The sequence below is a fragment of the Chionomys nivalis genome, chromosome 9 (genome assembly GCF_950005125.1).
Source record: "Chionomys nivalis chromosome 9, mChiNiv1.1, whole genome shotgun sequence".
NCBI classification, from domain to species: Eukaryota; Metazoa; Chordata; class Mammalia; order Rodentia; family Cricetidae; genus Chionomys; species Chionomys nivalis.
This window is the reverse complement of record NC_080094.1, coordinates 55,910,541-55,927,729: the sequence shown is the minus strand read 5'-3', so window position 1 is coordinate 55,927,729 and position 17,189 is coordinate 55,910,541. Positions and strand designations below refer to the sequence as shown.

The window sequence follows — 17,189 nt, the reverse complement described above, 5'->3', positions numbered from 1 at the left end:
TTATGGGGGAGAAGGGAGGAGATGGGGGGGCGGGGCAGAAGAGAAGAAAGAGACAGAAGCTGCCTCTTCAGAAGAGGGACAGACAGATCTGCTTGTCTCCGCAGGAATGGGGAGATTGGGAGTGGGCGGGGCTTGTCTATTTAAGGGGCAGGGTACCCAGGTGACAGGCCAGGCCAGCAGACTCACTTTTACAACATTCCCGCCTTTCTCTTATAATTAAAAGGCAAGGGGTTAGGCATGGCAGGTTGAGGGTACTGGGATGTTCTCAAGACTGCTTCCTGCTATTTGTTGGCGTCAAAGTCTTTCTTGGGGTGCCTGAGAAATCTGGGTGCTGGTCACATCCTGGGGTAGCTTTACTCCTGTCCGGGATTTGTGGTGTGGACCTGGCAAGTTATTGACAGAGCAGAGGACAAAGTTAAGTTGAGGAAGGAAAAAGGTTTTCAGGACCAGGGAATTGAGAGGGCTGTATCCAGCCTATTTAAGATGAATCCTTCAATTTGGCTCCCTGGAACTCACAAGAATTCTTTGAGGTTTTGAAAACATAAGTTTTAGACACATACATTGTATAAACAGCAGCATATTTACGCGAGAATGACTGTGACAGATGTTTTTGCACAATGAAAAGAATCTTTAGAAAATGACGAGAGAATTTAACATCTTTCGTAGTGGAGTGCCCTTCCAGAGTTAGATTCGTAGCTTATCAGCATTTTACTGATATTATTAAAACTATGAATGACAACAGGAGAGAGAAATGTGATAACTTGCATTTGTCCTCAGACCTTTATAACTTCAGGTACGCACCTTAATAACTTGCATTTGTATGTCGTAAAACACCCTTTATTTAGAACATAGTAAGGAGTTACACTGAAGTTTGTTTGGTGAGGCTGTCCTTTTAAACTGACGAAACATCTCAGCTGTCAAACTGCATCAGAGATCTTTGAGAAGGATAAAAATTTTACTTGAGTTATTGACTTAAGAAATGTCAGATGGGGGCTGGAGAGATGGCTCAGAGGTTAAGAGCATTGCCTGCTCTTCCAGAGGTCCTGAGTTCAATTCCCAGCAACCACATGGTGGCTCACAACCATCTGTAATGGGGTCTGGTGCCCTCTTCTGTCCTGCAGGCATACACACAGACAGAATATTGTATGCATAATAAATAAATAAATATTTTTTTAAAATGTCGAAGAACTTACTCCATTGGCTTCCTAGAGCCACTCCTCAGGGTCCTCGAGGGCAAGGGCATTAGGACTGTGTATGTCTTCTGCTGTTTAGCTCAGGTTTTAGAAGATCCTGTGGGGTAGGAAATCTGTAGGAAGACAGGCCTACCTTGACCTAATCAGCTAGACCATCGATTCCAGCGATTCTGTCCACTGTCTGGAGATCTTCAGGAATTTAGAGGAAAGACAGTTCGTCCAGTGGTTAGCGCCTTCACCTGATGAAGCAAATTACCGATGAACATGGTTCTGTGCCCATTTGTCTTCCATCTTCTTTGGAGGAGAAGGGGTGCCCCTGTTAGGAACCAACCTGTTTCTCTGTTATGAAAAGCCTTTTAATAATTAAACATTTAAATGCCATATTTCCCAGATCTTTGAGCACTCGAGGGCTATTTACTGGGTATAGATGACCTCAGTATCAGATCTGCCTGGAGAGCAGGGTCCAAGCTTGACTGTACTGGTTTTTAACTTAACAGGTGAAATTTATACTTGTGGCTGTGAGCCACCATGTGGGTGCTGGGAATTGAACTCAGGTCCTCTGGAAGAACAGCCAGTGCTATTAACCTCTGAGCCATCTCTCCAGCACATACCAATTTAAAATATTTGAGACTTACTGCCTTTTTTAGTCTGGAATGAGATTTAATGAACACAGCTCATTAGGACTTGGACTACTTAGAACATTTTTAACAGTAGGTACATGTACAGATACACACAGTTGAATTTAACTTTCATACACATACACACAGCATTAAAGCTAACTCATGTTCACACCTAAAGTAAACTCAAAAGTCACATGCACGCACTCACACATAAATGAAACAGGATTCGGGAGAGGTGGATGCTCTGGTGGGCCCAACGGAAAGCATGCCACTGCGCAAAACACACATGTAACAGAGTCAGTATGAAGAATTTAGAGACAGAAACGTAAGTAAATGGTGAGGCGAGGCAAGGGGTACCTCAGTAAAGATGACCTGGCCTGCCCTTGGTCAAGATGACAATGAGGTCGTTATCATTCATGATGTGGGTGACCTGAGACTGGTCCCACAAGGGGCAGCGACAGGTGACCCGAGGCTGTGCAGGTCCCCTGGCAGGTGGAAGACTAGACAGATACACCATGCAGAGAGAACTCGGGTATAGAGCTTATTTCGTGGGTGTTAGGAACAGCATAAGAGTAAGGGTTTAGGGGCTGGAGAGATGGCTCAGAGGTTAAGAGCATTGCCTGCTCTTCCAAAGGTCCTGAGTTCAATTCCCAGCAACCACATGGTGGCTCACAACCATCTGTAATGGGGTCTGGTGCCCTCTTCTGGCCTGAAGGCATACACACAGACAGAATATTGTATACATAATAAATCAATATTTTTTAAAAAAGAGTAAGGGTTTGTGAGGGGTGGGGAGAAGGAAAGGGGACAGAAGAGAAGAAAGGAAGAAAGGGAAGGGAGAGAGAAGGTGCCTCTTCAGAAGAAGGACAGACAGAGACAGCTGGGGAGGAGGTGGGAGATTCCTTGCTTTCATGGGAAGGGGCACCTGGGAGTGGGCGGGATTTGTCTCTGAAAAGGACAGGGTACCCAGGTGACAGGCCAGGCCAGCAGATTTACTTTTACAACAATAAGAGCTAGCTAAAAACAAGTCTAAGCTAACAGCTGAGCATTTATAAGTAAGTCTCTCAGTGGCAGCCTCCTGAGTGCTGGAATTGCAGCTGTGAACCCCCAGGACCTCAATCTTCCCAGTTTAAACTGTTTCCCCCAATTTTAAACTGCTCCTGGGTTTTCTCTCAAAGCTTTTTGTGGTTTTCCTTCACTCTCTCACCATGGAGGGTAAACATATGCTGGAAATTATCTGTTTAGTGTCCTTCCTGGACTCTAAACTCCAAGACGGCAGCGCTACAGTCAGTCCTGGTATTTGCTACCCCTAATCTATCAACCTCTTAGTGTCCAGTACATCGCAGCTGCTCCTTCAGTACGTGTGTTTTTTCCAATGTGTTTATGAAATGACTAAGAACTCTACCTTGCTTCGTACGAGTAACTTTAATTTCTTTTTTGTTTGTTTGTTTATTTTGTTTTGTTTTCTGAGACAGGGTTTCTCTGTGGCTTTGGAGCCTGTCCTGGAACTCGCTCTGTGGACCAGGTTGGCCTTGAACTCACAGAGAGCCGCCTGCCTCTGCCTCCGGAGTGCTAGGATTAAAGATGTGCGCCACCACCACCCGGCTAAGTAACTTAAATTTATAGTTAATCCCGATGCAGGTTTGTTAGGTATTTCAGCCCACCAGTGTTCCTTAAAAAAGTTCTGCCATTCTTCACCTGGTTTCTGGTAGTTTTTAATCAGGTCACCTGTACTCCTGACAGGATCCTTAACAATCAAAAACAAATAAAGAGGATTGTGACTTGGACACTAAGAGAGTTCACGTTTCCGCTCCGGCCAGAAACATGACACAGTGGCTCACCAGCCCCATTCAAGCCTGCCCAGTGCATCCCTGGCCGGGCCTCGACCCGCTGGTTCGGGCAGCGCGGCTCGAGCCTTCCGTACAGCATGGCGGCTCCTGAGGCCCCGATGCAGGAGAAAGTCTTCCGTACAACAGGGCGGCCTACAGACTCGGAGTCACGCCCCCTCTCGCCCAGCCCCCGGAAGTTTCCTTTTGAAAGCGTGGCGGCAGACTCTGCCGAGGGCTGGGCGGTTACTGCGGAGCAACTTTTGAAAGGGAACGAAGAGGACTGCGGGCTGGAGCGGCTGGCGCCGGGGTTTGGCTCTGCGGGCCCCGGGCTGGGCAGCATGGGTGCGGGCGGGTCGGCTGGCGTGGCGGGGTTCCGGCGCTGCTAATGATCCACCTTGCACCTTCCAGGGCCCAGCCGAGCCACCCTGCTACGATGGCCAGTGCTAAAACGGTGTGCGACGCGCAGCCCAACTCGATGGCGAGCGGCGGCCTGCCCGCAGGTGGGTGTCCACACCGCCACCGGCCGGGGCTCCGTGGACTATGCTAGGAGTAGAGGATCAAAATCTCTGTGTGTTGGGGCGGCGTTCGGTTAGCTTTGACAACTGCCTGCGCCTCATCCCAAGCGAACAAAATTTAAAAGAGCCCCCGTTCCTACCCCCGGCCCCACTCCCTCCTGCGTTTACCAGTTAGATTCAAATTGTTGGTTGTTGTTTAGGAATAGTTTTTTTGTGTGATGTCGTGGTGGTGGGGAACTCATTATTTAAGCCAGGCTGGCCTCGAACTCAAGGAGATCCTGCCTCTACCTCCTGGGTGCTGGAATTAAAGGTATGTGACACCATGCCCAGTGCCTCACTTTTCATTCTCTTTTTTAAGCTAGGTTTTCACTGCATAGCCCTTGGTAATGTTAACTTGCCGCAACCTTCCTACTTCAGCACCTGAATGCTGAGATTGAAGGCTCATTCCCACCACATCTGCCTCTCTAGAACTCTGTTTCAAAGACATTATTTTTTTAAATGGGGCGGGGCGCTTGTGCATATAAATATAGGTGCCCAGGGGAGGTCAGGGGTCTTGATCCCCCTGGAGCTGGAGTTAAATTCCTGATGTGAGTCTTGGAACAAACTTCAGTCCTCTGAAAAAGTAGCTCTCTCTTTTGACTGCTGAGCCATCTCTTCAGCCCCAGAAATCGCTTCTTATGCAATTATCCTTTTTATTTCCAGATTAGGGTTGGTTGTCTTGCAGGTGTGGCTTTGTTGTCAGAGAAGAATCATTTGAGGAGGAGAATAGTGGGGAGCAAACACACGATTCCTTCCTTGTTCTCCTATGCTGAGTAGAGCAAGAGAGAAGAACCCATCCTAGCCGGAGTTCCCGAGAACCTTGAGAGGAGGGAGCGTGACCTAAACAATTTGTAGTTGCGTTTCCGTCTTGGTGTGTGTTGATGTTCTTGTGGTTGAGAGTCATCTGGTGGCATCTGTAGTGGCTGTGCTGCCTAATGTAAAGATTATAGCATGGAAGGGGCCCCGGCACCGCAGCTGTTGGGAGGGATTGCGGAGCAGCCTTTACCGTCACTCCGCAAGTAATTCCAGGCAGCTGGTTGAAGAGCCGTGGCAGCAGGATTGATCTCTGAGGTAAAATGGCTTTTCTACCAGGCTCAAAGGGTTATCCTGTTTGCCCTGTTTTCCTCAAAGCATCCCTCAGAGACCTCTGTAGCCTTGTCTCCTCCCTCGCTGTGGCCCTGGATGGCTGGCAGTGACCAGCCTTCCTCACCAACCCCAGGTTTTCATTTCTCCACTTGTAAGACCTGTCCCAGCTTCTTGAGCACATGTTCCGGGACAGCTGTAAGGTTTCTAGGCAGTCTCCACCAACAAGGGAAAACTAGAAAGCTATAGAATGAAGCCCAGGGTGGTACACATCTCTCATGCCTGCAGAGGCAGCAGGGTGGGCATGTGTTCAAGGCCAGCCTGCTCTACGTAGTGAGTTACAGGCCAGGGCTATATACAGCGAGACCTTTTCGGGAAGGGGTTTGAATAAACAAGTTTGACATGTTCTTTACATCAGCCATCCAATTCTCCTTAGTGCCTCCTTTCTAAGAGAAAATCTTTGTTAAATTCCGACTTTTTTCCTACAGTGCAACCCTCAGGGCTCAGCAGAAGCAGATTGTTGGAGCCGATTGCAATTAATTTGTTTTTTTTCCAATTTCCTATGAACTCTTTTACATGGACTAGATATATTATTGTATTTAAGTTACTACTACTTGAGATCAGACAAGATAGTAGCACAAAGTAACCTTTTTCCTAAAGAACCCATTTAATATTTGCATAGTGTTACGAATATTGAAACTCGAGTTCAGGTGCTGTAAATTGTACCTATAAACAAAATGTGTCAACCTGAGGGATTATATATTTACTCCAAATTATTATGTAGCAAAGTATTTGAGTAAATTTTTTATTAAATACAAAGTACCCTGCAATATGATCCAGCACTTTATACCTCATTTCTTCAACTTAATTATTTAATTAGTATGGCTTTTTTTTTTCCTTTTTTCTTTTTTTGGTTTTTTTTTTTTGAGACAAGGTTTCTCTGTGGCTTTGGAACCTGTCCTAGAACTAACTCTTGTAGACCAGGCTGGCCTCGAACTCAAAGAGATCTCCCTGCCTCTGCCTCCCAAGAGCTGGGATTAAAGGCGTGCGCCACCACCGCCCGGCTAATTAATATGGCTTAAAGGAGCCATTTTACAATGAACAAAGTGAAGTTAGTATAATCTAGAAACCCCTGAACTGGAGAGAAATAGAAAAGCTTGGGGGTGGGGCATGACAGGTGCTATGACATGTAAATGTTAGTGTGACATGTATGCTAAAGGACATGTATGCTAAAGGACATGTATGCTAAAGGACGTGGACATGTATGCTAAAGGACATGTAAAGGACATGTATGGTAAAGGACATGTATGGTAGGGATTCATGGTTACCCAGCCTGACCCAGTAGGGAGATCAGCAGGCATGCCAAATGGGAACCTCTTAAGTTTAATAAGGGATTGACAGTAAAAGCATTGCGGAAGGGCTGGACCTGGCCCAGGGAAGAGGAGAGAAATCGCTCACAACAGGGCAGGGAAACAGTGTACAGCTGATACGTTCCGTCTGTGTCACTTGTTGGTTCTTGAACTTTGGTCAAATACCAGATCCTTTACTAGGCACCTGGACATAAAGACGTCTCCGAGTGGTTAGGAGGACATTTGGGTGAAAGTCGGCAGCAGCTAGATGTTGTCTGGGGAGAACGGGTGTGGGAACCCACCCCTATTCTGAGACCAGTCAGTTCCAGCTGGGTTCTCCCCACTAACTCGGCCTTTCCTCCAGCTCTTTGTCTCTGTTGACCTCTGCATTCACAAACCTGTAGCTGTCAGTTTGGTGTATCGTCAGGTCCACTAAGCTGTCACTCGTAATGAACTTTCAACTGTGTGTGGTGGCGCATACCTTCAATTCCAGCATTTGGAGGCAGAGGCAGGAGGATCACTGTAAGTCACTAGGTCTCTACATATGAGTTCAAGGCCACTCAGAGATAGAGTAATAACCATATTTCCAAAAGCTAAAAAAGAATCTTAGCTTCTAGGGCCAATTAGTATAGAGTCCTTTCCTTTGGGAACAGCGTCTAAGCCTAGACTGAAATGGACAGTGTGGAAGCAAGGGCTTCTGACCGCTCGCAGGGAGGCTCTGTGTGGCATCGGGAGGCAGCGCTGGAGCGTGATGCTGTGGTTCACTCCTGTTCTCCCTTTCAGATGCACAAACTCGAGCTACTTCTAAGCTACCTGTTAAGTCCAAAGAAGCTGATGTGTTTAAACATCTTCATCCAGGAGGGTCAGACCCTGACGTTACAAAAGTCACCAGACCGAGACGAGAGAATGGGTAAGAGCAGATCGTTGGAATCTGGTGTTAGAACATCTCACCAGAGCCAGGGGGTGGAGCTCAGTGCCGGAGTGCTTGCCTTGCTTGTTCAACAGCCTGGATTGACTCCAGCAAGAGGGGGAGGAACAGGGAGAGACTGATCTTTCTAAAATTGCTGAACACCAAAAATTTTAAAATGGAGGCTGAGAAGATGACTCAGCACTTGTGGCTGTTTCAGAGGACCCTGGCTTGGTTCCGAATACCCACACAGTAGGTCACAACCATCCCTAACCCAGTCCTAGGGGCTCTAACATCCTTTTTGACTTCTGTTGATACCAGGCACATAGTTGATGCACATCTGTACCTGTAGACAAAACACTCATACACATAAATAAAAGTAAAGCTGGGCATAGTGGTGCACTGCTTAATCCCAGCGCTTAGAAGGCAGAGGTAGTTGTATATCTATGAGTTTGAGGCCAGCCTGGTCTACATAGTGAGTTTCAGGACAGTCAGAGAGACACAGTGAGACCGTATCTCAAAATATCCCTTCTTGGGGCTGGAGAGATGGCTCAGAGGTTAAGAGCATTGGCTGTTCTTCCAAAGGGCCTGAGTTCAATTCCCAGCAACCACATGGTGTCTCACAACCATCTGTAATGAGGTCTGGTGCCCTCTTCTGCCATGCAGGTGTACATGGAGACATAGAAAATATAAATAAATAAGCTGGGTACTGGTGGCACACACCTTTAATACCAGCATTCAGGAGGCAGAGGCAGGCGGATCTCTATGAGTTCGAGGCCAACCTGGCTCTACAAAAGTTAGTTTCAAGACAGGCTCCAAAGCTACAGAGAACCCCGGTCTTGAAAAAAAAAAAATCGAAAATATAAATAAATAAAATTAAAAAAACAAAGAACTCCATCCCCCCAAAAAAATTTAAAAGAAAAAGAGTATGGGAGCCCTTGCCTCATGCAAACAAAATGGGGTTCCTGAGCTGTTTGTGAGACCCTCTGTCGACCCTTCTGAAGAGACACAGTAAGGAGTCTGAGAAAGCCGCACCTCCCTCTGCCACACTGGCTCTGACTACAGCAGCAGCACCTGGCAGCTGCTGACAGCTGGAGCCGGCTGGGAGCCTTACTCACTCAGTCTGAGCAGACTCCAGCCCTAGGATCTTCTGTGTGTGACCATGATCCTCTGCCAGATAGGTGTGGTTGGCATGAGGTGGCCATGGTATCTGAAGCACGCTCAGGTCTGTCGGTTGTTGGTGTGATTAAGGCCCCTTTCCTTATGAAAAGCCACCTCCCCACACAGGCTGAAACCAGCATGCGGTGCAGCAAGCTTTCTAATCAGGCCAGCCTGCAAATAATAATGACCCAGAGACTTTGTATTAATGATGGATGCTTGGCCTTGGCTGAGGCTTCTACACAACTAGCTCTTACAACTTCATTAACCCGGATTTCTTGGCTCCGCTACCTCTTCTTAGTGCAGCACATCCAACTTGCTCCGAGTCTGCTGGCGAAATCGCACACCTAGATTCCTCCTCCCAGTTTCTCTCTTTCTCTACCTGGAAGTCCCTCCTATATCCCCTGCCTAGCTACTTAGCTTTTTATTACACCAATCACTGCAATACATTCTCACACAATGTACAAATGTCCCATAACATATGGGCCCTCAGCCTGTGCTGTTTACTTGGATGTACTCTTTGGTTCTTTCCTCAGCAGCTCGAATCTCTTAAACCAGGTATGGTAGCACACACCTGTAATCCCAGAACTGGAGAGGCTGAGGCAGGGGGCTCGGGAGTCCAAACGGCAGTGAAGCCAAGCCCCTGTTACACCTTGTTCGTAGCACCTAGCACTATGGTTCTCTGATTGGCGTTGATTTTGCTTCCACAGGCACGTGAGAGCTGCAGAAACTGCCAGCAGGAAGAACATCAGGAAGGGGTGAGTGGGGGGCAGACTGAGGGTGGAGGTGCCTGCCTGTTTAATCCTGTCTACAGTATTCGAGCAGAAAGCTCTTGGATTGAAGGCGTGTGCTAGGGCTGAGCCACACCACAACCAGAAACAGGTTTTTCCAGGAAATAACACAATCTTGGGGTTCATGTGTGACATGATGTCCTGTAGTACCCCTCCCCCCCAAAACAGCTTCTTTCTAGATATGTTGGATTATGCCTGTAATAGAAGTACCTGGAAAACAGACAGGATTGCCACAAGTTCAAGGCCATCCTGGGCTACATTCCAGGCAAACCAGGATGTAGAGTGTGCTAGCTAGAGTCACTGCAGCAGGGACCTCACCTGAAAACAGGCCTGGAGGAGGGCAGAGCCCATGTGCGTGGGGCTGTCTCTGGGCTGCTGGTCCTGGGTTCTGTAAGAGAGCAGACAGAGCAGCCATGTAAGCAGCACGCCTCCATGGCGTCTGCATCAGCTCCGGCTTCCAGGATCCTGCCTTGTTCAGGTTCCTGTCCTGACTTCCTTCAGCGATGAACAGTGGTCTGGGAGCATAAGCCCAGTGAACCCTTTCCTCCCCAGTGAACCCTTTCCTCCCCAGTGAACCCTTTCCTCCCCAGACCGCTTTGGTCATGGTGTCTCATCACAGCAACAGAGCCACCAACCATGACACAGGGAGCCTGTTTAAGATCATACACACACTCCCTCACACACAGAACAATCTGGGCTGGGGGCCCTCAGCAGGTAAGAGCGCTTGCTGCACAATCACCACAAGGGCCTGGGTTAGAATCCCCAACGCCCTTGTAAAAAGCTGGGCGGGGCCACACCTGCCGTAGCTGCGGAATTAGGAGGAAGCAGGTAGACCGTGGGAACTTACTGACTGATGATCTCGGCGAGCTTCAGATTCAGGAAGAGATCTGTTTCAAGGGAATGGAATGGAGAGCGATTCCTGAAATTCTGCTCTGACCTCTGCATGCACGCACACACACATACACACACACACAAATACACACACACACATACACACACGTTTTTGAAAACTCAAGATCTTCACAGTAAAGGTTTAATATTTAGGATGACAGGTGTTGAGGCTAAGCATTGTCCATGGATTCTCCGTCTTATAGGAATGTTATGAAATGGAGGTATTGTCTAAATTCTAGAAATGAGGAAATGGACTCCGGTTACAGGTCACTGTCGGGAAGCCAGGATTGGAATCCGTTTGAATAAGTCAATAGCATGTACTCCTAAACCTTTACCCATCATATTTCTACAACTTTTAGCTACAAACCACTGAGTAAGCAAAAGCCAGAGGAGGAACTAAAGGATAAAAACCAGCTCCTGGAGGCTGTCAACAAGCAGCTACACCAGAAGTTGACAGAGACACAGGTAAGAAGCCCACCCAGTTGTGACTCATCAGCTGCCCCGGGTGATGCAGGCGGACTCCTGCTGGGTGGGAACAAGCTGACCACTGCAGGCAAAAGGAGCCAGCTCCTGCTGTGGAAGGCCTGCCTTGTGCAGGACGGCTCCTGATTGTCGGCTGCCACTCCATAGGGAGAACTGAAGGACCTGACCCAGAAAGTGGAGCTGCTGGAGAAGTTTCAGGATAACTGCTTAGCAATCTTGGAGAGCAGAGGCCTCAACCCAGGTAAGAGGCGGCACACAGCTGCCTTCTGGAGTCAGCACAAGTGCCCTTCCTAGAACTACGTTGGCAGCATGGGATCTTTGCCCTGTGGGTGCAGGAGCTGCTTAGCCAAGCCCTAAAGATCTTTGAGTGTTTCTTGATGTTCTTAGGAAATGTCCGCTTCTGCCTGACTAACAGGGCTTCCGGTGACTGTAGAGAGACAGCTCTCTTTCCGCTGAGTGCTGCTCCACACACTCAGTGTCAGCAGGTGTAAGCTAGCAAAGAGACCAGAAACGCTGTTTCTTTCCCAGGGCCGCAAGCTTCCTTGCTCAGGTGAGAGGCGAGAATTCTGTCTCCGTGGTTCCTGAGTTGGCTTCATCACAGTGCCTGCACTGTGACTCCTGGATAGGGTATAGCTCAGTGAAAGGGCACCTAGGGCGTGGGAGGCCCTGAGTTCTATCCTCAGTACCTCCCCAAGAAGAGAATTTGTCCAGAGACTGTGAGATAACCTCAGACTGCACTGAAGAGCCAGAAACTGCTCAGGAAAGGGACTTGGGCCTCTTTGAATTAAGGAATGCTGACTCTGCTAGAGATGGAATCTGGGGTCTGCCTTGTGCCAGCACTTAACACCCCGGACCCAGTTTAGGGTCTGTTTGGGGGTATAGGACATGTGGGGGAGTTTTTTGTTTTTCTTTTTCTTTTTGTTTGTTTATTTTTCAAATTAAGATTTCTCTATGTACCCCCTGACTTTCCTGGAACTTACTTTGTAGCCCAGGCTGGCCTCAAACTCACAGATCTGCCTACCTTTGCCTCCCAAGTGCTGGGATTAAAGGCGTGTGCCACCACCGCCCAGCCCTGTTTTTCTTTCTTTAAGACTTTATTTTATGTATATGCATGTTTTGCATACATATATACGTATCTGCACCCCATGTGTACCTGGTGCCCCAGTGCAGAAGAAGGTATTGAATCCCCTGGTACTAGAATAGGTTTTGTGGGGGAAGCAGAGTTTGAGACGAGGCTTTACCAGGTAACCCAGGCTGACCTTGAACATTGACTCTCCCTGCCTCAGCCTCCTAGGTACTGGAGTTGGAAGGCAGGGAGTACCACAGCCAGCCCCTGTTTCTCCTGTCTGCGTGCACTGACTGTCTTAGTCACAGTTCAGTGCTGGGACAGGGCACTATGGCTGAGGCAGTCCGTATAAGAAAAGGAAGTAACTGGGGGCTTGCTTACAGTTTCAGAAGGATGGTGGCATTCAGGCAGCACGGGAGCAGTAGCTGAGAGCCAGCTACATCCTGATCTGTAGGCCGAGAGAGGGAGGGAGACTAGGCCTGGCATGGGCTTTTGAAACCTCAAAGCCCACTTCAGTAACTCACTTCTTCCAACAAGGCCACCCCTCTTAATCCTTCTTAAGCAGTATCACTCTCTGGTAACTAAGCATTCAATTATATGAGCCTACGGGGGCCATTCTCAAACTACTACAGTTACCAAAGATAATGACTTTTAAGGCCTGAAAGATTTTTTTGTAATTTTGTACATTGTAAACAAAATGAAAACACATGCATTCCTTTGGACAAAGTTTCTCTAAAAAGAAGCAGCAGAATAGACTCTGGCCATTTGCAAACGTAGAGACAGCTCTGGGTGGGAGACACAGGGGAGAGCTTCCAGGAGCAGGCATTGGAGAGGCTTCTCTCAGAAATGCACATGTACTGTCTGTCCACGGAGAGCTGCTTCCCCTCTGGTTAAAGTGTGGTTCTCATGTGAGGCTGACTTTGTTGTATCCATCCATTTTAGGCAGCGAGACCCTGGCATCACAGCGGGAACCTACAACAGATCACACGGACTCCATGGTGAGGGCAAGGGAGGGGTGGGCAGGCCTTCATCCAGGGCCCAGTGAGGGCAAGGGAGGGGTGGGCAGGCCTTCATCCAGGGCCCAGTGAGGGCAAGGGAGGGGTGGGCAGGCCTTCATCCAGGGCCCAGTGAGGGCAAGGGAGGGGTAGGCAGGCCTTCATCCAGGGCCCAGTGAGGGCAAGGGAGGGGTGGGCAGGCCTTCATCCAGGGCCAGTGGTGATTCCACCAAATGAGAGTAAATACATTACCAATGTCTTTGGTCAAATTAAGCAAGATTTATTTTCTGTCAGACCCGGCTATCTCTCCAACAGAGTGTTTAAGAAAATAGCATTGCACATAGATGACAGTGAGGTTTATATAGCCACCCAAAAAACTGAGACATGTCAGATTCCAGGAACTAGGTCAAGACCTGATCAAATCCAAGTTTTACCGAAAGGAGGCATGAACTTATTGTAACAAGATGGCTTTTAACAAGGAGTCGGGCTGGTCTGTCACCCAGCAGGACTAAGATCTCTGCTTCGTGCTCTCCAGATTTTAAGGTTTTGCTTCGGTTGTCCATGATAACAGAGCAATGGAGTGTGTACTTAGGGCATATTTTACCCCTCACAGGGAGATAGATATAAGTGACTCTGACCCGAAAACAGAACTGAGACCCAGAGTGGGGCAGAGGAGGCTCAGTCAGTACAGGGCCTAACATGCAAGCAGGAAGACCCAAGTTCAGCACCTCTGCACCCACATAAAAGCTGGAGCTCCTTGTCCTGCCAGCCTTGATTAACCTGAGACCCTGTCTCAAAAGATAAAGTGGAGACAGGCCTGCAAGATGGGCTAGCAGGGGGTGCTGGAGAGATGGCTCAGTGGCTAAGAGCATTGCCTGCTCTTCTAGAGGTCCTGAGTTCAATTCCCAGCAACCACATGGTGGCTCACAACCATCTGTAATGAGGTCTGGTGCCCTCTTCTAGCCTGCAGGCATACACACGGACAAAATATTGTATACATAATAAATAAATAAATATTTTTAAAAAAAGATGGGCTAGCAGGGCAAGGTGCTCGCCGCCAAGCCTGACAGCCTGAGTTCAGACCCTGGACCGGCTCCTTCGGGTTGTCCTCTGACCTCTACATGGTGGAATGGATTATCCCCACTCCCACATATAAATAAATGCTTTAAAAAGTAGAGAGCTGTTGAGGTGGCTCAGGGGAAAGATGCTTGCTACAAGCCTCACAACCCAAGCTAGATGCCCAGAACCCACATGATGGGAGGACAGAAACCATTCCCCTAGGTTGCCATCCAGCCTCCATGTATGTGTGATAGTGCACGCACACACAAAGTGTTCTCGGCCATATTAAATAGGTAGATGTTTTAAAAAGTGTTCTCGGCCATATTAAATAGGTAGATGTTTTAAAAAGTGTTCTCGGCCATATTAAATAGGTAGATGTTTTAAAAAGTGTTCTCGGCCATATTAAATAGGTAGATGTTTTAAAAAGTGTTCTCGGCCATATTAAATAGGTAAATGTTTTAAAAAGGCTGGGGGAGGCTGGACAAGTGACTTAAGATGGTTGGTCAGCGGATTAAGATCCTTGCCGTACAAACATTGCCACTTGAGTTTGGTCTCTGGAAGGGAAAGGTGGATGAAGAGAACCACTCCAGAGTTGTCCCAGGGCCTTACATGCATGCTGTGGCATGCACACACAATAATAAAGGATAATAAAAATAATTTTTTAAGTGGAAAGCAAAGAAGATATGTCTATCTCTGGCCTCCACAGCATTTGTAGCTGCATGTATGTGTGCATATGCCACAGGAACACATACATACACCACACACACAAACCCTTCTAATAGGAATCTGGGGATATGACTCAGTGGTCAAGTTCTTACCTAGAATGCATGACATTTAAGGTTGACTCAAGTACATGCACCTGTGTACACAAATCTTTGGTATGGAGAACTCATGTAGAGACCTACACTCCATCGCTGTCTCCCTATTCCATTGCTGAGAACACTGTAATGCCGAGGTCTAGCCTGTCTGAATTCAGAATTTCCTTTTGGCCCCTTGCCTAAAAGAAGGTAATTTATCTGGGCATAAAGACTTCCAAACTCGTCTGATCTCTTCTCCAGGAAGGTCAGTTGTCACAGTGCCAGCCGAGAAAGCCACCCCTGGCTTCCCTTTGAGTCTGCTGTGGTATGCTTCTGAGGTCTGTGCAGAACGGAGCACATTGTAGCAGATAAATTTGATATCTCAAGGAGGGGACCTGTAGTAAGAAACCAAGCTTCTTGGGCCTGGGCTGTTGGAATTGCCTGGATAAGTGACGGGTGTTGGGGAGAGCATAGGGAATTTATCACTCTAGATAAAGGCATCTGTCTATCTGGACTCCTTCATGGTACACAGGAACAATTCCTAAGAGCAGCACCCATTCGGAATCTGGCTCACTGGTGAGCTGGGTTTCTCAAAGGGAGATCCTGACATGGTCAGTCAGTGCTCATGTGTCTGAATGGGAAGGATGGTGGCCAGCATCTAATTCCTGTCCCTCTGTCTGAGTGTATGTTTCTGTCTCCTCGCTCCCCTGCCCCTAACTTTTTAAGTAGGTCTCAGTTCATGGTCCTCATCATCCTGGAATTCCCTGTGTAGCCCAGGCTGGCCTTGAACTCAGAGTTCTCCCTGTCTCTGCTTCCCACCTGTGGGCCCAGCTTGACTCTTGATATTCTACTTTGCTTTCAGCGGCTGCTGGAAACGTTGCAGAATGAACTGAAGGTTTTCAATGAAACTGCCAAGAAGCAGATGGAGGAGTTACAGGTAAGACAGACCCACCCCAAGGAGGTGCTGCCGTTTCTCCCACGGTTTGTAGATAGGGGAATAGTGCTTTCTAGTTTTCTTTTATCATTTTTAGGTTTATTTTGCCTAAGTGAATGTACGTAGGTACAGCACATGAGAAACAGTGCCCACAAAGGTCAGAAGAGGGCATTGGATCCCCTGGAACGGGAGTTATGTGCAGTTGTGAGCTGTTGTGTTGGGTCCTGGGAACTGAACCTGGGTCCGCTGCAAGAGCAGCCACTTAACTGTTGAGCCATCTCTCTAGTTCGTCCTTCCTTCTTTTCTTCTTTTTCTCTTCTTTTCTTTTTTTCTGTTTATTTGTTTTGAGGCAGGGTTTCTCTGTGTAACAGCCTTGATTGCCCTGGAACTTGCTTTGTAGACCAGCCTAGCCTCGAGCTCACAAAGATCTGCCTGCCTCTTCCTCCTACATGCTGGGACTAAATGTGTGCACCTCCATCTCCCAGCTCTTCTTTTCTTCTCTTTCGATAGAGTCTTTGATGTGTCAACTTTACATTCTGGTCTGGTGCTGTCTTTCTGTGAGGCTAGAGTTTTATGTGTTTTCTTTTGGAATGCCTCCCTTTCAGGCCCTGAAGGTGAAGTTGAAGTTGAAAGAAGAAGAAAGGACCCAGTTCCTGGAGCAGCAAACCTTATGTAAGGACCAAGCCAGTGACTTCACAATAGTCCTGGAGGAGATGGAGCAGCTTTTAGAAATGTAATACAAGGCAAGTGGCTAGATGGCTTCTTCGTGGGGTAAACTCCAGTCACCTTCAAGGACTCACCATCCCTTATAGAGAAGACCTGCTGCAGTTGAGGGCCGTGGATGTGGATTGGGGCTCCTCCTTAAGCAGACTGCCCACCTTCAGATTGCTCAGCTCACCTGAGCCTCACAAACTGCTAATGGAGGCCTGCAAGGTAGGGACCTGGAAGCTTGGCTCCACCTCGTGCATGGCCCGACCCTTAGACCAGGATGCTAAAGCAGCCACCTTGGAGAATCTAGAGGCTCTGCCTCGGAATCATGGGAAGAAAGCCCTCATATGACAGCGTATGTACTCTATGGGAGATGTCACTGGGAACCACACTGTCGCCTTTGTCCATCTGGTTGAGCTGAATTTACGAACTTGAAATCCCTGAAGTTTCTGGCTTAATAAATGGGGTAAAAGTATGCAAAGTAACACCTACCTGAAGCAAATAGCACTTGGAGCTTTTTAAGTACTGCTTTTGAAATAAATGCTTATGTGAGTATTAATGTTCTGACTGACACTGAGGAATGAAAATAGCTCAGTGCAGTGGCTTATGTCTATAATCATAGGACTTGGGAAGCTGAGGCAAGAGGATTGCCTTGGGTTAGAGGTTAACCCAGGCTGCAGAGATCCTGCCTCAAACATTGAGGAAAAGGGAAGGAGGAAAGATTAGGTAGCACAGCCTCGATATAGGAGTTGAGCACGCTGGTGCTCTGATC

The 17,189-nt window shown here is 47.9% G+C and overlaps 1 protein-coding gene across 1 annotated transcript; it reads left to right on the top strand.

Annotated features, from left to right (window-relative positions):
* Positions 1–3,740: 3,740 nt before the first annotated feature.
* Positions 3,741–16,955, top strand: Knstrn (kinetochore localized astrin (SPAG5) binding protein). Its single transcript, XM_057781642.1, has 9 exons — positions 3,741–3,949; positions 4,051–4,142; positions 7,412–7,538; positions 9,404–9,451; positions 10,735–10,840; positions 11,006–11,099; positions 12,867–12,922; positions 15,638–15,712; positions 16,315–16,955. The coding sequence occupies exons 1-9, from the start codon at positions 3,741–3,743 to the stop codon at positions 16,444–16,446; spliced, it is 939 nt and encodes a 312-aa protein (XP_057637625.1). The 3' UTR covers positions 16,447–16,955.
* The last annotated feature ends 234 nt before the right edge of the window (positions 16,956–17,189 follow it).

Excerpts from the sequence above, each read along its gene's own strand:
- Knstrn (XM_057781642.1), top strand. The coding sequence starts at position 3,741 with ATGGCGGCTCCTGAGGCCCCGATGCAGGAGAAAGTCTTCCGTACAACA. Across the intron at positions 12,923-15,637 it reads CAGATCACACGGACTCCATG|CGGCTGCTGGAAACGTTGCA; the intron begins GTGAGGGCAAGG and ends CTTTGCTTTCAG. Across the intron at positions 15,713-16,314 it reads AGCAGATGGAGGAGTTACAG|GCCCTGAAGGTGAAGTTGAA; the intron begins GTAAGACAGACC and ends CCTCCCTTTCAG.